Source organism: Lepidochelys olivacea, assembly GCF_965140295.1.
Source record: "Lepidochelys olivacea isolate rLepOli2 genome assembly, chromosome: 25".
NCBI lineage: Eukaryota > Metazoa > Chordata > Testudines > Cheloniidae > Lepidochelys > Lepidochelys olivacea.
The window spans coordinates 19,470,013-19,484,897 of NC_140435.1; the positions used below are offsets into that span (position 1 = coordinate 19,470,013).

The following is a 14,885-nucleotide window of genomic DNA, read 5'->3' on the forward strand; positions in this document are numbered from 1 at the left end:
CACCACCAAACAAAAACAAAAAAACCCACCACCAACCTGGATGATGTGTCTGACAGATTTGAGTCCTGATGTATGTTATAAACAATTGCTTAGAGTCACGTAGGGAAATTGCTTTGGAAACTAAGGAAGCTGTGAGCTGCAGCACTATCTCCACCATTGGAATCAATACTCATAATTAAAAAAAATCTTGGGTGCTTTCTTTCAGAGCCCGGTTATAGCCTGTTAGATTAATTTGATATGAGGGTTTCATTAATCACATACTGAATAAGTTGTTCAGCAAGGAAGTCTGAGTAAGACCAGGCTTATACTTAATTTTAACTGGCATAGCTATACTAGGGAGTCTTATATAGAAATCACACCCCTAACTCATGTAGCTATGCTGGCAAAAGCCCTAGTTTAAATGCAGTTATACTAGCAAAAAAGTCAGTTGGCTGATGTAATTTTTTTGTTCAGGCAACTGGTATAAACTGCATCTCCACTAGGAGGGTTTGCTGGTATGGCTAAACCAGCAAACTCTTTCTAGTGTAGACAAGGCCTGAGTTGACTTTGAGGTCCTTCTTTAAAACAAACAAACCTTGTCCTAGGTCGATTGAGTGTGATTGGCCAAATAAGTGCTCTCCCCACATGGTCAGTTAATTTCATGAACAAGTTGCTCATCTAGAATTAGTGTAGGAGACTTTCAGCTCTTAAATCTTTGCTTTAACCACCAGATCACATTGACTCAGGAACAGAATCTGTTAAATTTATATAGACGTTTACTCTTTTAAAACTGAAACCTTTTCCGCCAAACCCAGGAGAATACACTAATATTTTAGAGACAAATTTATTTGAGCATAAGCTTTCGTGAGCTACAGCTCACTTCATCGGATGCAACTCACGAAAGCTTATGCTCAAATAAATTTGCTAGTCTCTAAGGTGTCACAAGTCCTCCTTTTCTTTCTGCGGCTACAGACTAACAAAGCTGCTTCTCTGAAACTAATATTTTAAGTGCTACTAGGTATGTGGAGTATTCCATAAATTCCCTTATTTTTCAAAGGATGCATATAAAAATTAATAGGTCGTGTAAACAACTTTGATATAGATCCTTTCAGGAGACATCCCGTGTCTGTAAGTGGTGCTGCTCAAGCACTAGTCCTCAGTATTCATTTTCCTCAAATGTTTGTAGATTTTAACAGCGTGACGGGACTTAGCGGGGGTAGGGTGTGGAGCTTTGTCAATTCAGGTGATAACATGATGTAGGAATTCCTGTCCCTGGGAGAATAAAAACAGTGGCCAAAGAGGACTGTCTGCCAAGATCCATAAACCTGGAAATCCTGGATGCCCCATCATCTCAGGCATTGGCACCCTGACGGCAGGATTGTCTGGCTATGTAGACTCCCTCCTCAGGCCCTATGCTACCAGTACTCCCAGCTATCTTCGAGAAACCACTGACTTCCTGAGGAAACTACAATCCATCGTTGACCTTCCTGAAAACACCATCCTGGCCGCTATGGATATAGAAGCCCTCTACACCAACATTCCACACAAAGATGGACTACAAGCCGTCAGGAACAGTATCCCCGATAATGTCACGGCAAACCTGGTGGCTGAACTTCGTGACTTTGTCCTGACCCATAACTATTTACATTGTCCCCAAATGTGATACCTTCAAATCAGCGGCACTGCTATGGGTACCCGCATGGCCTCACAGTATGTCAACATTTTTATGGCTGACTTAGAACAACGCTTCCTCAACTCTCGTCCCCTAACGCCCCTACTCTACTTGCGCTATATTGATGACATCTTCATCATCTGGACCCATGGAAAAGAAGCCCTTGAGGAATTCCACCATGATTTCAACAATTTCCATCCCACCATCAATCTCAGCCTGGACCAATCCACACAAGAGATCCATTTCCTGGACACTATGGTGCTAATAAGCGATGGTCACATAAACACCACCCAACACCGGAAACCTACTGACTGCTATGCCTACCTACATGCCTCCAGCTTTCACTCAGATCACACCACACGATCCATTGTCTACAGCCAATTTGAGCTCATGCTCAAATAAATTGGTTAGTCTCTAAGGTGCCACAGGTACTCCTTTTCTGTCTACAGCCAAGCTCTACGATACAACCGCATTTGCTCCAACCCCTCAGACAGAGACAAACACCTACAAGATCTCTATCAAGCCTTCTTACAACTACAATACCCACCTGCTGAAGTGAAGAAACAGATTGACAGAGCCAGAAGAGTACCCAGAAGTCACCTACTCGAGGACAGGCCCAACAAAGAAAATAACAGAACGCCACTAGCCATCACCTTCAGCCCCCAACTAAAACCTCTCCAACGCATCATCAAGGACTTACAACCTATCCTGAAGGACGACGCATCGCTCTCACATATCTTGGGAGATAGGCTGGTCCTTGCTTACAGACAGCAACCTGAAGCAAATACTCACCAGCAACCACACACCACACCACAGAGCCGCTAACCCAGGAACCTATCCTTGCAACAAAGCCCGTTGCCAACTGTGTCCACATATCTATTCAGGGGACACCCTTATAGGACCTAATCATATCAGCCACACTATCAGAGGCTCGTTCACCTGCACATGTACCAATGTGATATATGCCATCATGTGCCAGCAATGCCCCTCTGCCATGTACATTGGCCAAACTGGACAGTCTCTATGTAAAAGAATAAATGGACACAAATCAGACGTCAATAATTATAACATTCAAAAACCAGTCTGAGAACACTTCAGTCTCTTTGGTCACTTGATTACAGACCTAAAAGTTGCAGTTCTTCAACAAAAAATCTTCAAAAACAGACTCCCATGAGAGACTGCTGAATTGGAGTTAATTTGCAAACTGGATACAATTAACTTAGGCTTGAATAGAGACTGGGAGTGGATGGGTCATTACACAAAGTAAAACTATTTCCCCATGTTTATTTCCCTACCCCCCACTGTTCCTCGGATGTTTTTGTCAACTGCTGGAAATGGCCCACCTTGATTATCACTACAAAAGGGCCCCCGCCCCACTCTTCTGCTGGTAATAGCTCACCTTACCTGATCACTCTCGTTACACTGTGTATGATAACACCCATTGTTTCATGTTCTCTATGTATATAAATCTCCCCCCTGTATTTTCCACTGAATGCATCCGATGAAGTGAGCTGTAGCTCACGAAAGCTTATGCTCAAATAAATTGGTTAGTCTCTAAGGTGCCACAAGTACTCCTTTTCTTTTTGTGAATACAGACTAACACGGCTGCTACTCTGAAACCTGCCACTTTATTGTAATAGTTGTGTGAAGTGTTATGGAGAGGAGGTCTGGCACATGCTGCATTGTATTTAACATAACAGTATTTTTCTTTTGCTCTCAGTACATTGAGAAGGCAGATAACACCCTGTCTCCCCCTCCTCCCCCCCAAAACATAAAAAGTGTTGACTGCTGCTGCTACTTTAAACTTTTCAGGAGTGGTGTTATCCCACTCCAGTAATGTTGAGATTTATTAATCCTGTTTGACTCACCGTATCAAAGAAAATCTAAAGGTATGTCTATACTGGCAGAGTTACATCGCCGCTCAGAGAGCGCTGAAGGGAAACCGCTGTTGTGCGTTCGCACTGTCAGCTGCCTGCGCAATAGCATGTTCACCCTTGCGGCACTTGCAGTGGTATTTGGAGCGGTGCACTCTGGGCAGCTATCCCACAGAGCATCTCTTCCTCTTCTGCCGCTAAGAGTTGTGGGAAGTTAGAGCAGTCGCAAGGCATCCTTGGTCTTGTCCCAATGCCCTGTGATGCATTGCTTCACATCCCAGCAATCCCTGTGCTTCCATCTGCATTTGGCGCCATTTTTCAGCAGTTTGTATACTGCGTACTGCAGGAATGGATCCCGCACTGTTAACCAATATGCTGCTCGCTCTCACTAACACGTCCTGAATGGCAGTGGAGTTATTCCTTAAACTACAAAGGCAAGAGGAGTTCGACATTGATCTTGCCATGTGTAGTAGCTATGACACGAGATTGCTTGTGGCATTCATGGAGTTGCTGACCACAGTGGAATGCCACTTTTGGGCTCGGGAAACAAGCATTGAGTGGTGGGATCACATAGTCATGCACGTCTGGGATGACGAGCAGTGGCTGCAGAACTTTCGGATGAGGAAAGCTACATTCATGGGACTGCGTGATGAGCTTGCCCCAGCCCTGCAGTGCAAGGACATGAAAATGAGAGCTGCCCTGTCACTGGAGAAGCACGTGGAGATTGCACTGCGGAAGCTGGCTATTCCATACTGCTACTGATTGGTCGCTAACCAGTTTGGAGTGGGAAAGTCTATCTTTGGACTCGTGTTGACGGAAGTATGCAGGGCCATTAATTGCATCCTGCTTCGAAAGACTGTGACTCTGGGCAACATGCATGACATTGTGGATTGCTTTGCGCAAATGGGCTTCCCTAACTGCGGAGGGGTGATAGATGGCATGCATATTCCAATTCTGGCACCAGACCACCTACCCACCAGATACATTAATCGGAAGGGGTATTTCTCTATGCTTCTCCAGATGCTTGCGGATCACATTGGGTGTTTCACGGACATTAACACAGGCTGGTGTATGGGGGGTACATGTGTGGGGTGCATGGGAAAGAGTTTTGCGACAGCGGCCGCAGAGGAGGGCGGGCGCGGAGCTGCTTGGTTTGCAGTGCTAGTAGTGCCTGGAGCATGTCCGCTTGGCACTCCATAACGTTTAAGAGCTGCTCCGTGGCTTCATTCTGGCATACCACGTTCTCCTTTCGGTCCATCTTCTCGCTGTCCTTCCACTCCTTCAGTTCTTGTTTTTCAGCAGCAGAGTGCATTATGACATTTGCAGAGAGTCTCTTTAGTTCTTTGTGGCCGCTTTCTAATTCTGCGCAGCTGTTGAGATGGTGATAACAAAGACGGAGGCTGGGCTCCCAAGGTCATATCCTGTGTTTCGCCAAGCTCCGACAGCTGTGACTGGCTAGCCTCCTCCAGGGTAAAGAAGAGCTCCTGTCTGCATGATCTTTGACCTCTGAGTCATCCTCTGTCTCTGGGTCCCCCTCCACGTCCTTGTACAAGATTTCCTCCTCCTGGCTCAGTCCATTCTTGACTGGCACACGAGCCACCGAAGTATCCACAGTGGCCTTTGCAGTGGATGTGGGGTTGCCACCGAGTATCGCATCTAGTTCTTTGTAGATCCAGCAGCTCGTGGGCACAGCACTGGAGCGGTGTTTTGCCTCCCGTGCCTGTCGTAGGCGTTCTGCAGCTCCTTCACTTTGACCCTACGCTGTAGTGTGTCCCGGTCATGACCCCTTTCTCTCATGCATTGTGAAATCTGTCCCTAGGTATCATCATTCCTACGACTGGAGCGTAGCTGGGACTGGACAGCCTCCTCTCCTCAAATGCTGATAAGCCCAGCAGCTCGGCATTCTGCAAGCGGGAGATCTTCTGGTGCATGGAGCAGGCATGGTCACCTGGAAATATGTGCTGAGACCACAGCACACATCACCGAGCAAACATGAAGGGGACTCCCAAAATTCCCAAGGAATTTAAGGGGTGGGGCTCACGGTTGGTCACCTGAGGGCAGAGCAGTAGAGTTCAAACCGATGACGGGAGAGGCAAGAACAGGCATTGTGGGACACCTCCCAGAGGCTGGTTGCAGCGCTGTAATCGACCAGGGTGTCTACACTGGCACCACGGCGCTGTAGCCCCAACGCAGAAAGCTGTATGGCTCTTGTCGGCATGGTTCTTTTACAGTGTACACCGCAGAAAGCTGCGTTACTGCGCAGAAACTTGCTAGTGTACACAAGGCCTATCTTTTAAACTATTTCCCTTTGCTGGCCTCTTATGAGACCACAGAGAAATGATGGATTCCTAGTGCTAAAATGAGTAAATTCATAACATTCCCTCCCTGAGTTTAAACACTAGAAATGAATTAGTAAAACAGGGAGTTTGACTTGGAGGATTAAGTGTTGTTGCCGCTACCATCTCTGTCGTTAGTTCAAATCTGATCTGGATTGATGGTGAGTAAACACCCATAAAATACTTACTATGTGAAATGACTTGGTTGTAAGTCAAGATGCCATGGAGATCATATGATAGTTGGCATCACTGCTTAGACTCCCAGAACGGACCCGAATTATTAGTAAAAGATTAAGGCTACCTGTATTGGCCTGGGGAGTTCCCTCCAGTTGGTTTTTGAGTTGTGCAGCTAAGCTTCCATGGCTCAGGGTTTATAGCATCTCACCAATATGAAATTCACTTAGGGTGACCAGATAGCAAATGTGAAAAATTGGGATGAGAGTGGTGGGGGGTAATAGGTGCCTATATAAGAAAAAGCCCCAAATATCGGGACTGTCCCTATAAAATTGGGACATCAGATCACCCTAAATTCACTTTTTACTTTTTAAAAAAAATGTAGTAAAAGCATAATGGGAGAATTGTTTTCTCCCTTAATTTTCTAAGCAATAGAAGGGAAAGAGGACAGTGCCCCCTCGCTTCCCTTCTTAGTGACTTTTTTAGGTGCAGGAAAGTGTCTCAGGTGTGGATGAAGGTAAAACAGACTTGACCTTTGCTTTGACTTTATCCTTTCCTTTAAGGAACTAATAAGTTTATTTAGTTCAAGGATGCTGCCTGAATATATAAAAGCTAGTGTGTATTTTACTTCTTATGGTAAAGAATTAAACTTACAATTTGTACTTTAGTTTTCTGTTTCAAATAACTTGAAATTCTAAATTATACTTTGAATGCAAAAGCAGCTGACAAGATTTTACCTGTCACCTGCCTTGTCTCTCTTGTTACCTGCCTCACTGCATGCTTATGGAGGGGCTGCAGAGTAGAAGGAATAATAAGGTAGTCTTTTTAGAGTTTGAATCAGCACATCAAAATCTGGGTTGCAGAGGAGGATTTGGTGCACTGATATGTGTTCCACTGTAGTTGGTCTCATCTGAAACCATTTAATTTTCAAAGCCACTTTAAGTGGGGAGGATTGCATTTGATACTTTAATATCTTTAATAGCTGGACTAAGCTAATTGGAGGTGCTTTCTGTTAAGTCACGTGGGTCAAGTGAGAATGTTAGCATAGTGGGTTGACTGGCTTCATGCCTGTGAAAGGGTGTAGTGGGTCAGCTGGATTCAGCCCCACAGTAGTGTTGTTCATTTCTGTTCAGAATAGCTTTCTGAATTTTTGCAGCTCTGTTGTCTTGCTTCCACTGTTTCCAAAAGGTGCCTGTAGCTGGTACAGTAATACTTGCATAGGTACCAGGTTGTAACTAATATGAGCTAGTACTATCCAGAAACATCCTCCTTGATAGTCTTAAACATATTATGGCTCATAGAATCTCAGGGTTGGAAGGGACCTCAGGAGGTCATCTAGTCCAACCCCCTGCTCAAAGCAGGACCAATCCCCAATTTTTGCCCCAGATCACTAAATGGCCCCCTCAAGGATTGAACTCACAACCCTGGGTTTAGCAGGCCAATGCTCAAACCACTGAGCTATCTCTCCTCCCCCCCCCCCAATATACCAATACAGTACATTTTCTGAGGCCATATTGGATGAAGCTCAGACTGGAAAAATGGCACAGTGGTATCAGCTATCTTGTACATGTTTATGGTTCTTTGGTAGGAAAAACAGAACTTCCTCCATTTTCCCACTGAGGCCTTATGGTGGTCCATTGGTGCAGAGACCGTGTCGCTTGTGGCAGGACATCATCTCACAGGGCTGGGGTTAGTAGCCATCCTTCAGTCAGGTTAGGGTTGGGGCTGAGGCTGCTGAAGGAAGTCTGGGTGCTGTCAAAAAAAGTCAGATGTATGTTGGAGGCCAAAGCAATGGTGTGGTTCAACTGCCCCTTCAACATCTGCTTTCCCCAGCCCCAAGTGATGGTATCACTTGCGTTTAACCACCCCCCCCCCTTGGTGTTCAGTGCGGAGGGGAGGTAACTTATTCAAGGTATGTCTTCACTACTGAATTAACTCAAATGTTCTACGCTTGTTTTTCTTGAGTGAGCCTAGCTTGAGTGAGAGTGCCCACACTGCTAATAGCACTCAAGATGCTGTGTCCACACTGGTGCTGCACTCACTCATGTCTGGCACTAAAACAATTAATTCTTTTCCAGTGAATTGTGGGAGAACATGTCTGTTCTGGGCATATGGGAGGAATTCTGCAAAGGCATTGGAGGTTGTAAGTTCTTTGGGGCAGGGCCTGTCTTTTTGTAATGTTTGTAACTTACCTAGGACAGGGAAGTCCTGGTCTATCACTAGGGCTTCTAGGCACGATGGCAATACAAATAATGAACTAGTATCAGTCAAATGGAGCTAGCCTGTATCCACGATCAGAATGCTCATGTTAGCAGCTGACAGTTCTAGCTTTAGCCTCTGCTCGCTGATGGGCCAACCAACTTAAATTAAAAGCACCATCACAGTTGTTTAGTGTGTGTGTGTGTGTCAAATTGAGTTGACTTTGCAATGGAGGCAAGATGTCCACTGATGCTCTCTGCAGTGCCCCATGGAGATTTGTTTCCCTTTGTTTTTAAATGATTCCCTAATCTAAACTGCCCATCTCTCACCCATTCTGCAAGATGGTTAACAACAAAATTCAGCAATGAATAAATTAACAGCACTCTCCATAACAAGGACCCATCGTGAGAAATCAGCATCCTGGCTGCTCTTGAGAATCTCAAGACAAGGGAGGCATACAGAAGGAAATTGCTATCAAAGTACCCTGAAACATTATAGTCACTGTATCACCAGATTTCAGAGCAGCAGCCGTGTTAGTCTGTATTCGCAAAAAGAAAAGGAGTACTTGTGGCACCTTAGAGACTAAGCAATTTATTTGAGCATAAGCTTTCGTGATTAAGTGAGCTGTAGCTCACGAAAGCTTATGCTCAAATAAATTGCTTAGTCTCTAAGGTGCCACAAGTCCTCCTTTTCTTTTTGTATCACCAGAGGGGTCACTAGAACAAAAACAACTTGATGCAGACTGTCTGGAATAAAACACTTAAACTACTATATAAAAAGAAAAAATAGTGAAGAGGATTTTTGTGTAAAACAGATTCTTACAGAGGAAGCAGGGGAACTGGAAAGTAAAATGCTTAGTATCATTTGTATGAAAGTCATGATATAAGGGACTGAACACTTATCAAGATCATAAAAATCTATTCCGCTCATTTATAGAAAGAGCCAATATTGGAAAAACAAGTGGAAAAAACTGCAGTAACACAAACTTGGTAAACAATAAAGATTCACAGCCAGGTACTTATGTTCCACCTTCAGGCCTTGCAGAGACTCATATAGTGTTCATAGTCTGGCATAGAGTATGCCAGTACATGCCTTCCTCCACCATGTCCAAGGGCCATGATATGACCAGCAGCTCTTGTCAGCTCCATCCAAGAGGTCTTCCCCGATACATCTCTGCGCTGCCTGTCTTTTACCAGGACATCCTCAGGAGCTGGAAACTATTTTCAGCAATGGGGTCTGTAGTGGTCATCGAGGGGAAGATATTGCTGAATCCCTGCTACACAAACCACACCTTCCTAAAACTGTCCCCAAATCTGCATTTAAATTGTTTAAGATTTGCTAAATGTCAGATGATGGAGACCTCAGTGAGTGAACTGTAGAGGACAGGTTGCATGATTTTGCAAGGCTTATGCATCTTAGTGGATACTTCAAAGACTTACTGGCATATTTTGTAGAAAAATAGTGTGTGATCATGTGATTAAAGACTATATTAATGTGAGGGGGCTGAGTTGAGGATGCCTGGGCAATCTTAATCCTGGCATTTTCAAACTTAAGAATGCTTTACTTTGCAACCTTACCATTCTTTTAATGTATTTTTTATGTAATATCTATATATACTATCTATTTGTCAATGTTAACATTAATTCAGAAGCATTTTCTTGAGGGCATAGTTATTCAGCAATATCAGATTTGAAAATGATGGGGCGCTTAAGCATATTGTAGTAAGGTGATAAGTGGAAGCCTCATTTTTTGTGTGCTATAACTCACTTTCCTGTTACCCTTTCTTGTCATGTCATTCTCCTTCTCTTCTCCTTTCTCCCCCTCCCCCATTTGCTTTTCATCCACCTTTTTTTTGTCTGTTATGACATGATGAACTCTTTGGGATAGAGAGTGTCTTCTTACTCTGTCTGCATAGCATCTGGTGCAGTAGGGCCCTGAACCTCAATTAGCATCTATAGGCACTATACAATACAAATACTAAAACCCTTATTGAATAAAGAAACATAATTGTACTTAAAGTGAACCTGGTGTACTTACACCTTTATTGTATTAGAAAATTGCTCATTTGAGGTACAATCTATTTAATGCCACAGTTTTTCATCAGTTTCTGTGGCATGTTTGTGATAGGAGAGTAATGCGTGCTTAAAACTGGAGGAGTTGCTTGACTGGTTTTAGTCTCAGATTATTCAATTTTAACATGTACAAAACAGCTGGTGATAGAATTTTCCACTGAAGAGCCAGTGGATGCAAAACTTGATGCGTTTATATTTTGTTCTTTGAAGAAGGTAGTGGTTGAAGACCAGTTTGTTCCAGCTGGTTCTTCTCACTGAGTTAGTATTGAAGGTCTAGTCCACAGCAGTGGCCTTCGTGAACTGAAACAAAAGTTTAGCAAGAAAAAGTTAAGCTATGAATTCTTTTGGGAAGTATGATTATCACATCTGACACTTGAATATCTGAACCCAGAAAACAGTTTAGGAATGTAAAGTTTCAGCTCTGAGTGTTTCTGATTCTGCACACTTTTTTTGCCACTTTCACCAAACAGGATTAAATGGTGTCACTTTGCATGTATCTCACATATTCTTATGAAATAACTGCAAAACAAAATACCGTATTCCTTTAGAATCACTATTCTTCCGGTAAGTTGTACATATGTCCTATCTAGCAGATTTGTATTCTTCTCTTTATTTATATTCCATTTACAAGGGGTTTGTTCCAGGACTGTAGTAGGGGTATAAATCTATTTGCATAGTTTCCAGCAATAAGTTCAGTTCCATTTGGTGTATTTTGTTTTAGGTTTTGTAGCGTTGAAGGTGCTTGTGAGTAAAATCTTTTGCCTGTATATGTTGTGGCTAATGCCTTTGTGGAACTCTTTTAGCATATTATGAAATCCATCTAGAATTAAAACTTGCAGAACATCATGGTTATATTGTAGGGCTAATTTCATTCCATTAATGAATGCAAGGTGTAAAATGGAGAAATTTTAATATTACTACTAAAGTGGTGGCCTATTTTATTGTATCTTAAGTCCTCCTGATCTCACTCTCAACATTGTTTATTTTTGTGTCATTTGCGGTAGGTAACACACAACATCATGTTAATTTAACTGCCTACAGTGAACAAACTCGACATGCAGCTCCAACCGCCATAAATAATCTCCATAACTGAGCAGTTGCTTGACCAGAGATCTTGTACAAGGTGCATAGCAGAGAGGTGCATGGCATTGTGGGAATATAAGATTCTGTGGGGTAATTCCAGTCAGGTGGGAACATGTTTATGTAAAAATATATTGGATGTTAAGGGTTTTGTCACATTTGGCTTTCTTTGTAGTCACTGTGCTAGATCTCCCCGTAATATTCATATCTTGTCCCAATACCCTTGCTTAGGGAAAATGCAGTTTGACTCTCTCTCTCTTGTGAGGAGGATAGTGGAAAAGAAAATGGGTTTTTTGTTCTTTCAAATGAAATTGAGGTGGGTAGAAAATTAATTTAAAAAAATACTTTGTATGGCTATCCCTGCATACTTCATGTAAATAGGCTATTCTCACCTTAATGCTAGTGGAAGACATTCAGTCTTTTAAATTCTGACATAATTGTTTTTTTAATTGGCATAATATTTAGTCCACAGACAAAGCAGCTTTCAGGAGACTTGGGATCTGTTCCAAACTCTGCCACTGGTCTTAATGAGTGAATTTGGGCAAGTCACTTAACCTCCCTGTACCTCAGTTTCCCCATCTTGAAATGGGGATGATATTGACCTCCTTTGTAAAAATAATGAAAAGTGCTATATAAGAGCCACGTGGTGGTGTTAGTCTCTTGATATTTTATGACATCAGGGACTTTCCAAAGTGGGAATTGTCACTTCATGTTTGGCATTAGATTACACTGAACAGGTAATCTGATTTGAAATAATTGATTTTTTTTAACTTAGTGCACACCAAGCCCCAACTTTGAAAGGTATTTTTTTTATTATTTTACATAATGCAGATCAGTATATAGAGCTCCTTTATGGCACTCTGTCCTGTTGTAACTGTATTGCATGACAGCTTTGCTGTAGTGAAACTTGCTGGTAAATAAAATAAACCACTTTGGTGGCTGTACACTGCTGAGGGGAAGGGTTGGGTTTACAACCCTCCAAGAAATGATACTTTTCTTGGCAAAGAGGTTGAGGGGAGAGCTCATTTTGTTCTCAAGAACCTGTTAATGGCCATGCTACTGAATGGCCTTGACAATAGCTGGCTATCCATGGAATAATTGTGCTTGCTTGTAGGGGAAGGAGAAATAACCCAAACCAGATGGAACAGTTTAAAATAATGAGGCACTATTTTGAGAAAACAAAGTACTTGAGTAGGTGGGATGCTGAGGAAGAAACAACCCATACTTCAGTGAGGATAAAAGTAACTTCTCAAAAAGGTGGGGGGCAGGGAGAAAGACTTTAGCAAATCTGTAGCTAGAATACAAGCTATAGAGTGCAAGCTGTCTTCTGTCAGGGATGGTCTAACTCTGTAACATACTTAGCTCTGCCTTGAGTGCAGGATCTGGATTAGAAGACCTCTCCAGGTCCCTTCCAGTCCTATGATTCTCCCACTGTAGTTCCATCTCCCACTCTGACTTGGCTCCTTGTGCTGCAGGGCAGGCAGCAACTGGCTCAAGCAGAGGGTCGGTGAGCGGAGAGAGGGATTGTACCTGCAGCATGGTCAGGAGATGTTGAGGGAGAAGCTTGGCCGAGTGAAGGTTACCTGAGGTTAGGGGAGTGGAGCAAGTCGGAGTGGCTGTATACAATGGTCTATTTCCCTTTGCCTCCCAAATTATGCCCATAACTCTGAAGATCTTTCTTACATTTAGTTGTTTTGGCAGATTTCAGGATAAATGCTCTGATTAATGTTAAAAGAACATTGATATCTGGGAAGGAATATATTTGATATACCCATTAAGAGCAGTGGAATTCATTTTTTTTTTAGAACTCTGGTGTATATCTTGACCCTATAATTTTGTAGTTGTCCCCTACTGAACATGACTGTCATTCAGTCAGTATGTGTCAAGAGAACCTGCTACAGAAAGTGGCCAGATTCACCAACATGGGTATGCAATAAGATAATGTGGACTTAAGGTTTGTTCTTGGCCTTGTTGTTCAATCTCCATTTCCTCACCGATGAGGTGTAACTGAGTACTGTTAAATCCAAAGTCTTGTCCTTGCCTCCAAGGCTCTGTTTCTCACTGCTTGCCACTTTTATTCTGAAGTTCTGTAGCCCACCTGTTTTACTTCCTTTTTAAATTTCTAGTTTATCTATTTTAGGTACTTGTATATGGCTCCATCACCATAGTATTGGAGTGTCTCATAATCTTTAATGTATTTATCCTCTCAAAACACCCCAGTGAGGCAGGACTGTTATCCCCATTTTACAAATGAGGCACTGAGGCTAAGTGACTTGCCCAGGGTCACACAGGAAGTCTGCTGGAAGTCCTAAGCTAGTGTTCTTACTACTGGACCATCCTTGAGAGACACATTTTCCCACAAATGCTCCAGCAGTGACCCCCCTCTCTTACTCTAATGCACTAGATTTAACAGAGGAACTTTCCATTCTCTTTCTTTGTCTGATGCTCATTAGTGGAATGAGGGACATAAGTGAGACAAGCCCATCACCAACTGTATTAAGAGATCACCAACTTATTGCACAATAGGTCACTGAACTGCTATTAGATGCTATTAGTACCAGTAAATCAAACCAGGGACTTCGCAGTGAGAGTCAGTATCTTACTACTGTTAAATCTCTTAACCATGCAATACCTAAGTACTGTCATTCGTATGTAGACACTTTATTGATACCTGTTTTTAATGTTATGGGGCAGTTTGAAAATTGCCCTGCTACACACTGAGGCTTATGATACAGAATCCTATTGTTTATCATTGCCATTACTCAGTATCCTGTCTTAGTTGGCATGCTGAAGATCTGAGAACTTCTTATCTTAAAATTATTTTTGTTTCCAGTTGACTATCGATTAGTCACATTCAGTTTATTGCATTGCCACAAAATACCAGTTGAGGGCACTTGCACATGGTTTCCAGAGTGGTTTTTTTTAATGTCAAACTATTTATACTCACATGCAAACATTTTGATTCTGTAGGAGAGTCAGACTTGTGATGGATCCATATATTGCAAATCTGTATTGGAGGAGTCATTCAGTGCTTGGGCATGCTCTCACCAACAGAAGTTGGTCCAATAGAAGATATTACCTCACCCACCTTATCTCTTTCATGTCTCACTTATAAACAAATATCTCTTCCCTCCCTCCAGACAAGAGGGTAGTTGTTTCTGAGGAGCAAGGGTAACAGGCCTGATCATTCTTTGAGATGCTAGGGCAGTGCTCTTCACTATTTTTGAAGTGGGGGCCACTTTGGCAAAAATCCTTCAATGTGAGAGCCACGTGGGATGGGGCAGAGAGGATTCAGAGTGTGGAAGGTGGCCCAGGGTAGGGCAGATGGTGGGGTGAGGGGTTCAGGGTGGTCTCATTACTGGGGCAGAGGGTTGGGATGGGGGGGTGAGGGTTCTGGGGTGGGGCTGGGGATTAGGAGTTTGGGGTGTAGGCAGGCTGCCCCTGGCTGCAGCCAGAGGACTCACCCCAACCCTCTCCCTGTTGGCAGCAGCTAGCTCTG

The 14,885-nt window shown here is 43.1% G+C and overlaps 1 protein-coding gene across 4 annotated transcripts in view; it reads left to right on the forward strand.

Moving 5' to 3' along the window:
- MED26 (mediator complex subunit 26) overlaps positions 1-14,885 on the forward strand; it is a 52,053-nt gene that overhangs the window by 5,535 nt on the left and 31,633 nt on the right. The window contains exon 1 of one of the 4 annotated variants that reach the window (XM_084614733.1): positions 6,005-6,022. The exons of the other annotated variants lie outside the window; for them this stretch is intronic. Coding sequence (XP_084470859.1) covers positions 6,020-6,022 — 3 coding nt within the window. The 5' untranslated portion in view covers positions 6,005-6,019. Of the gene's footprint in view, positions 1-6,004; positions 6,023-14,885 lie in introns of those variants that run through there. 4 annotated transcript variants of the gene reach the window in all.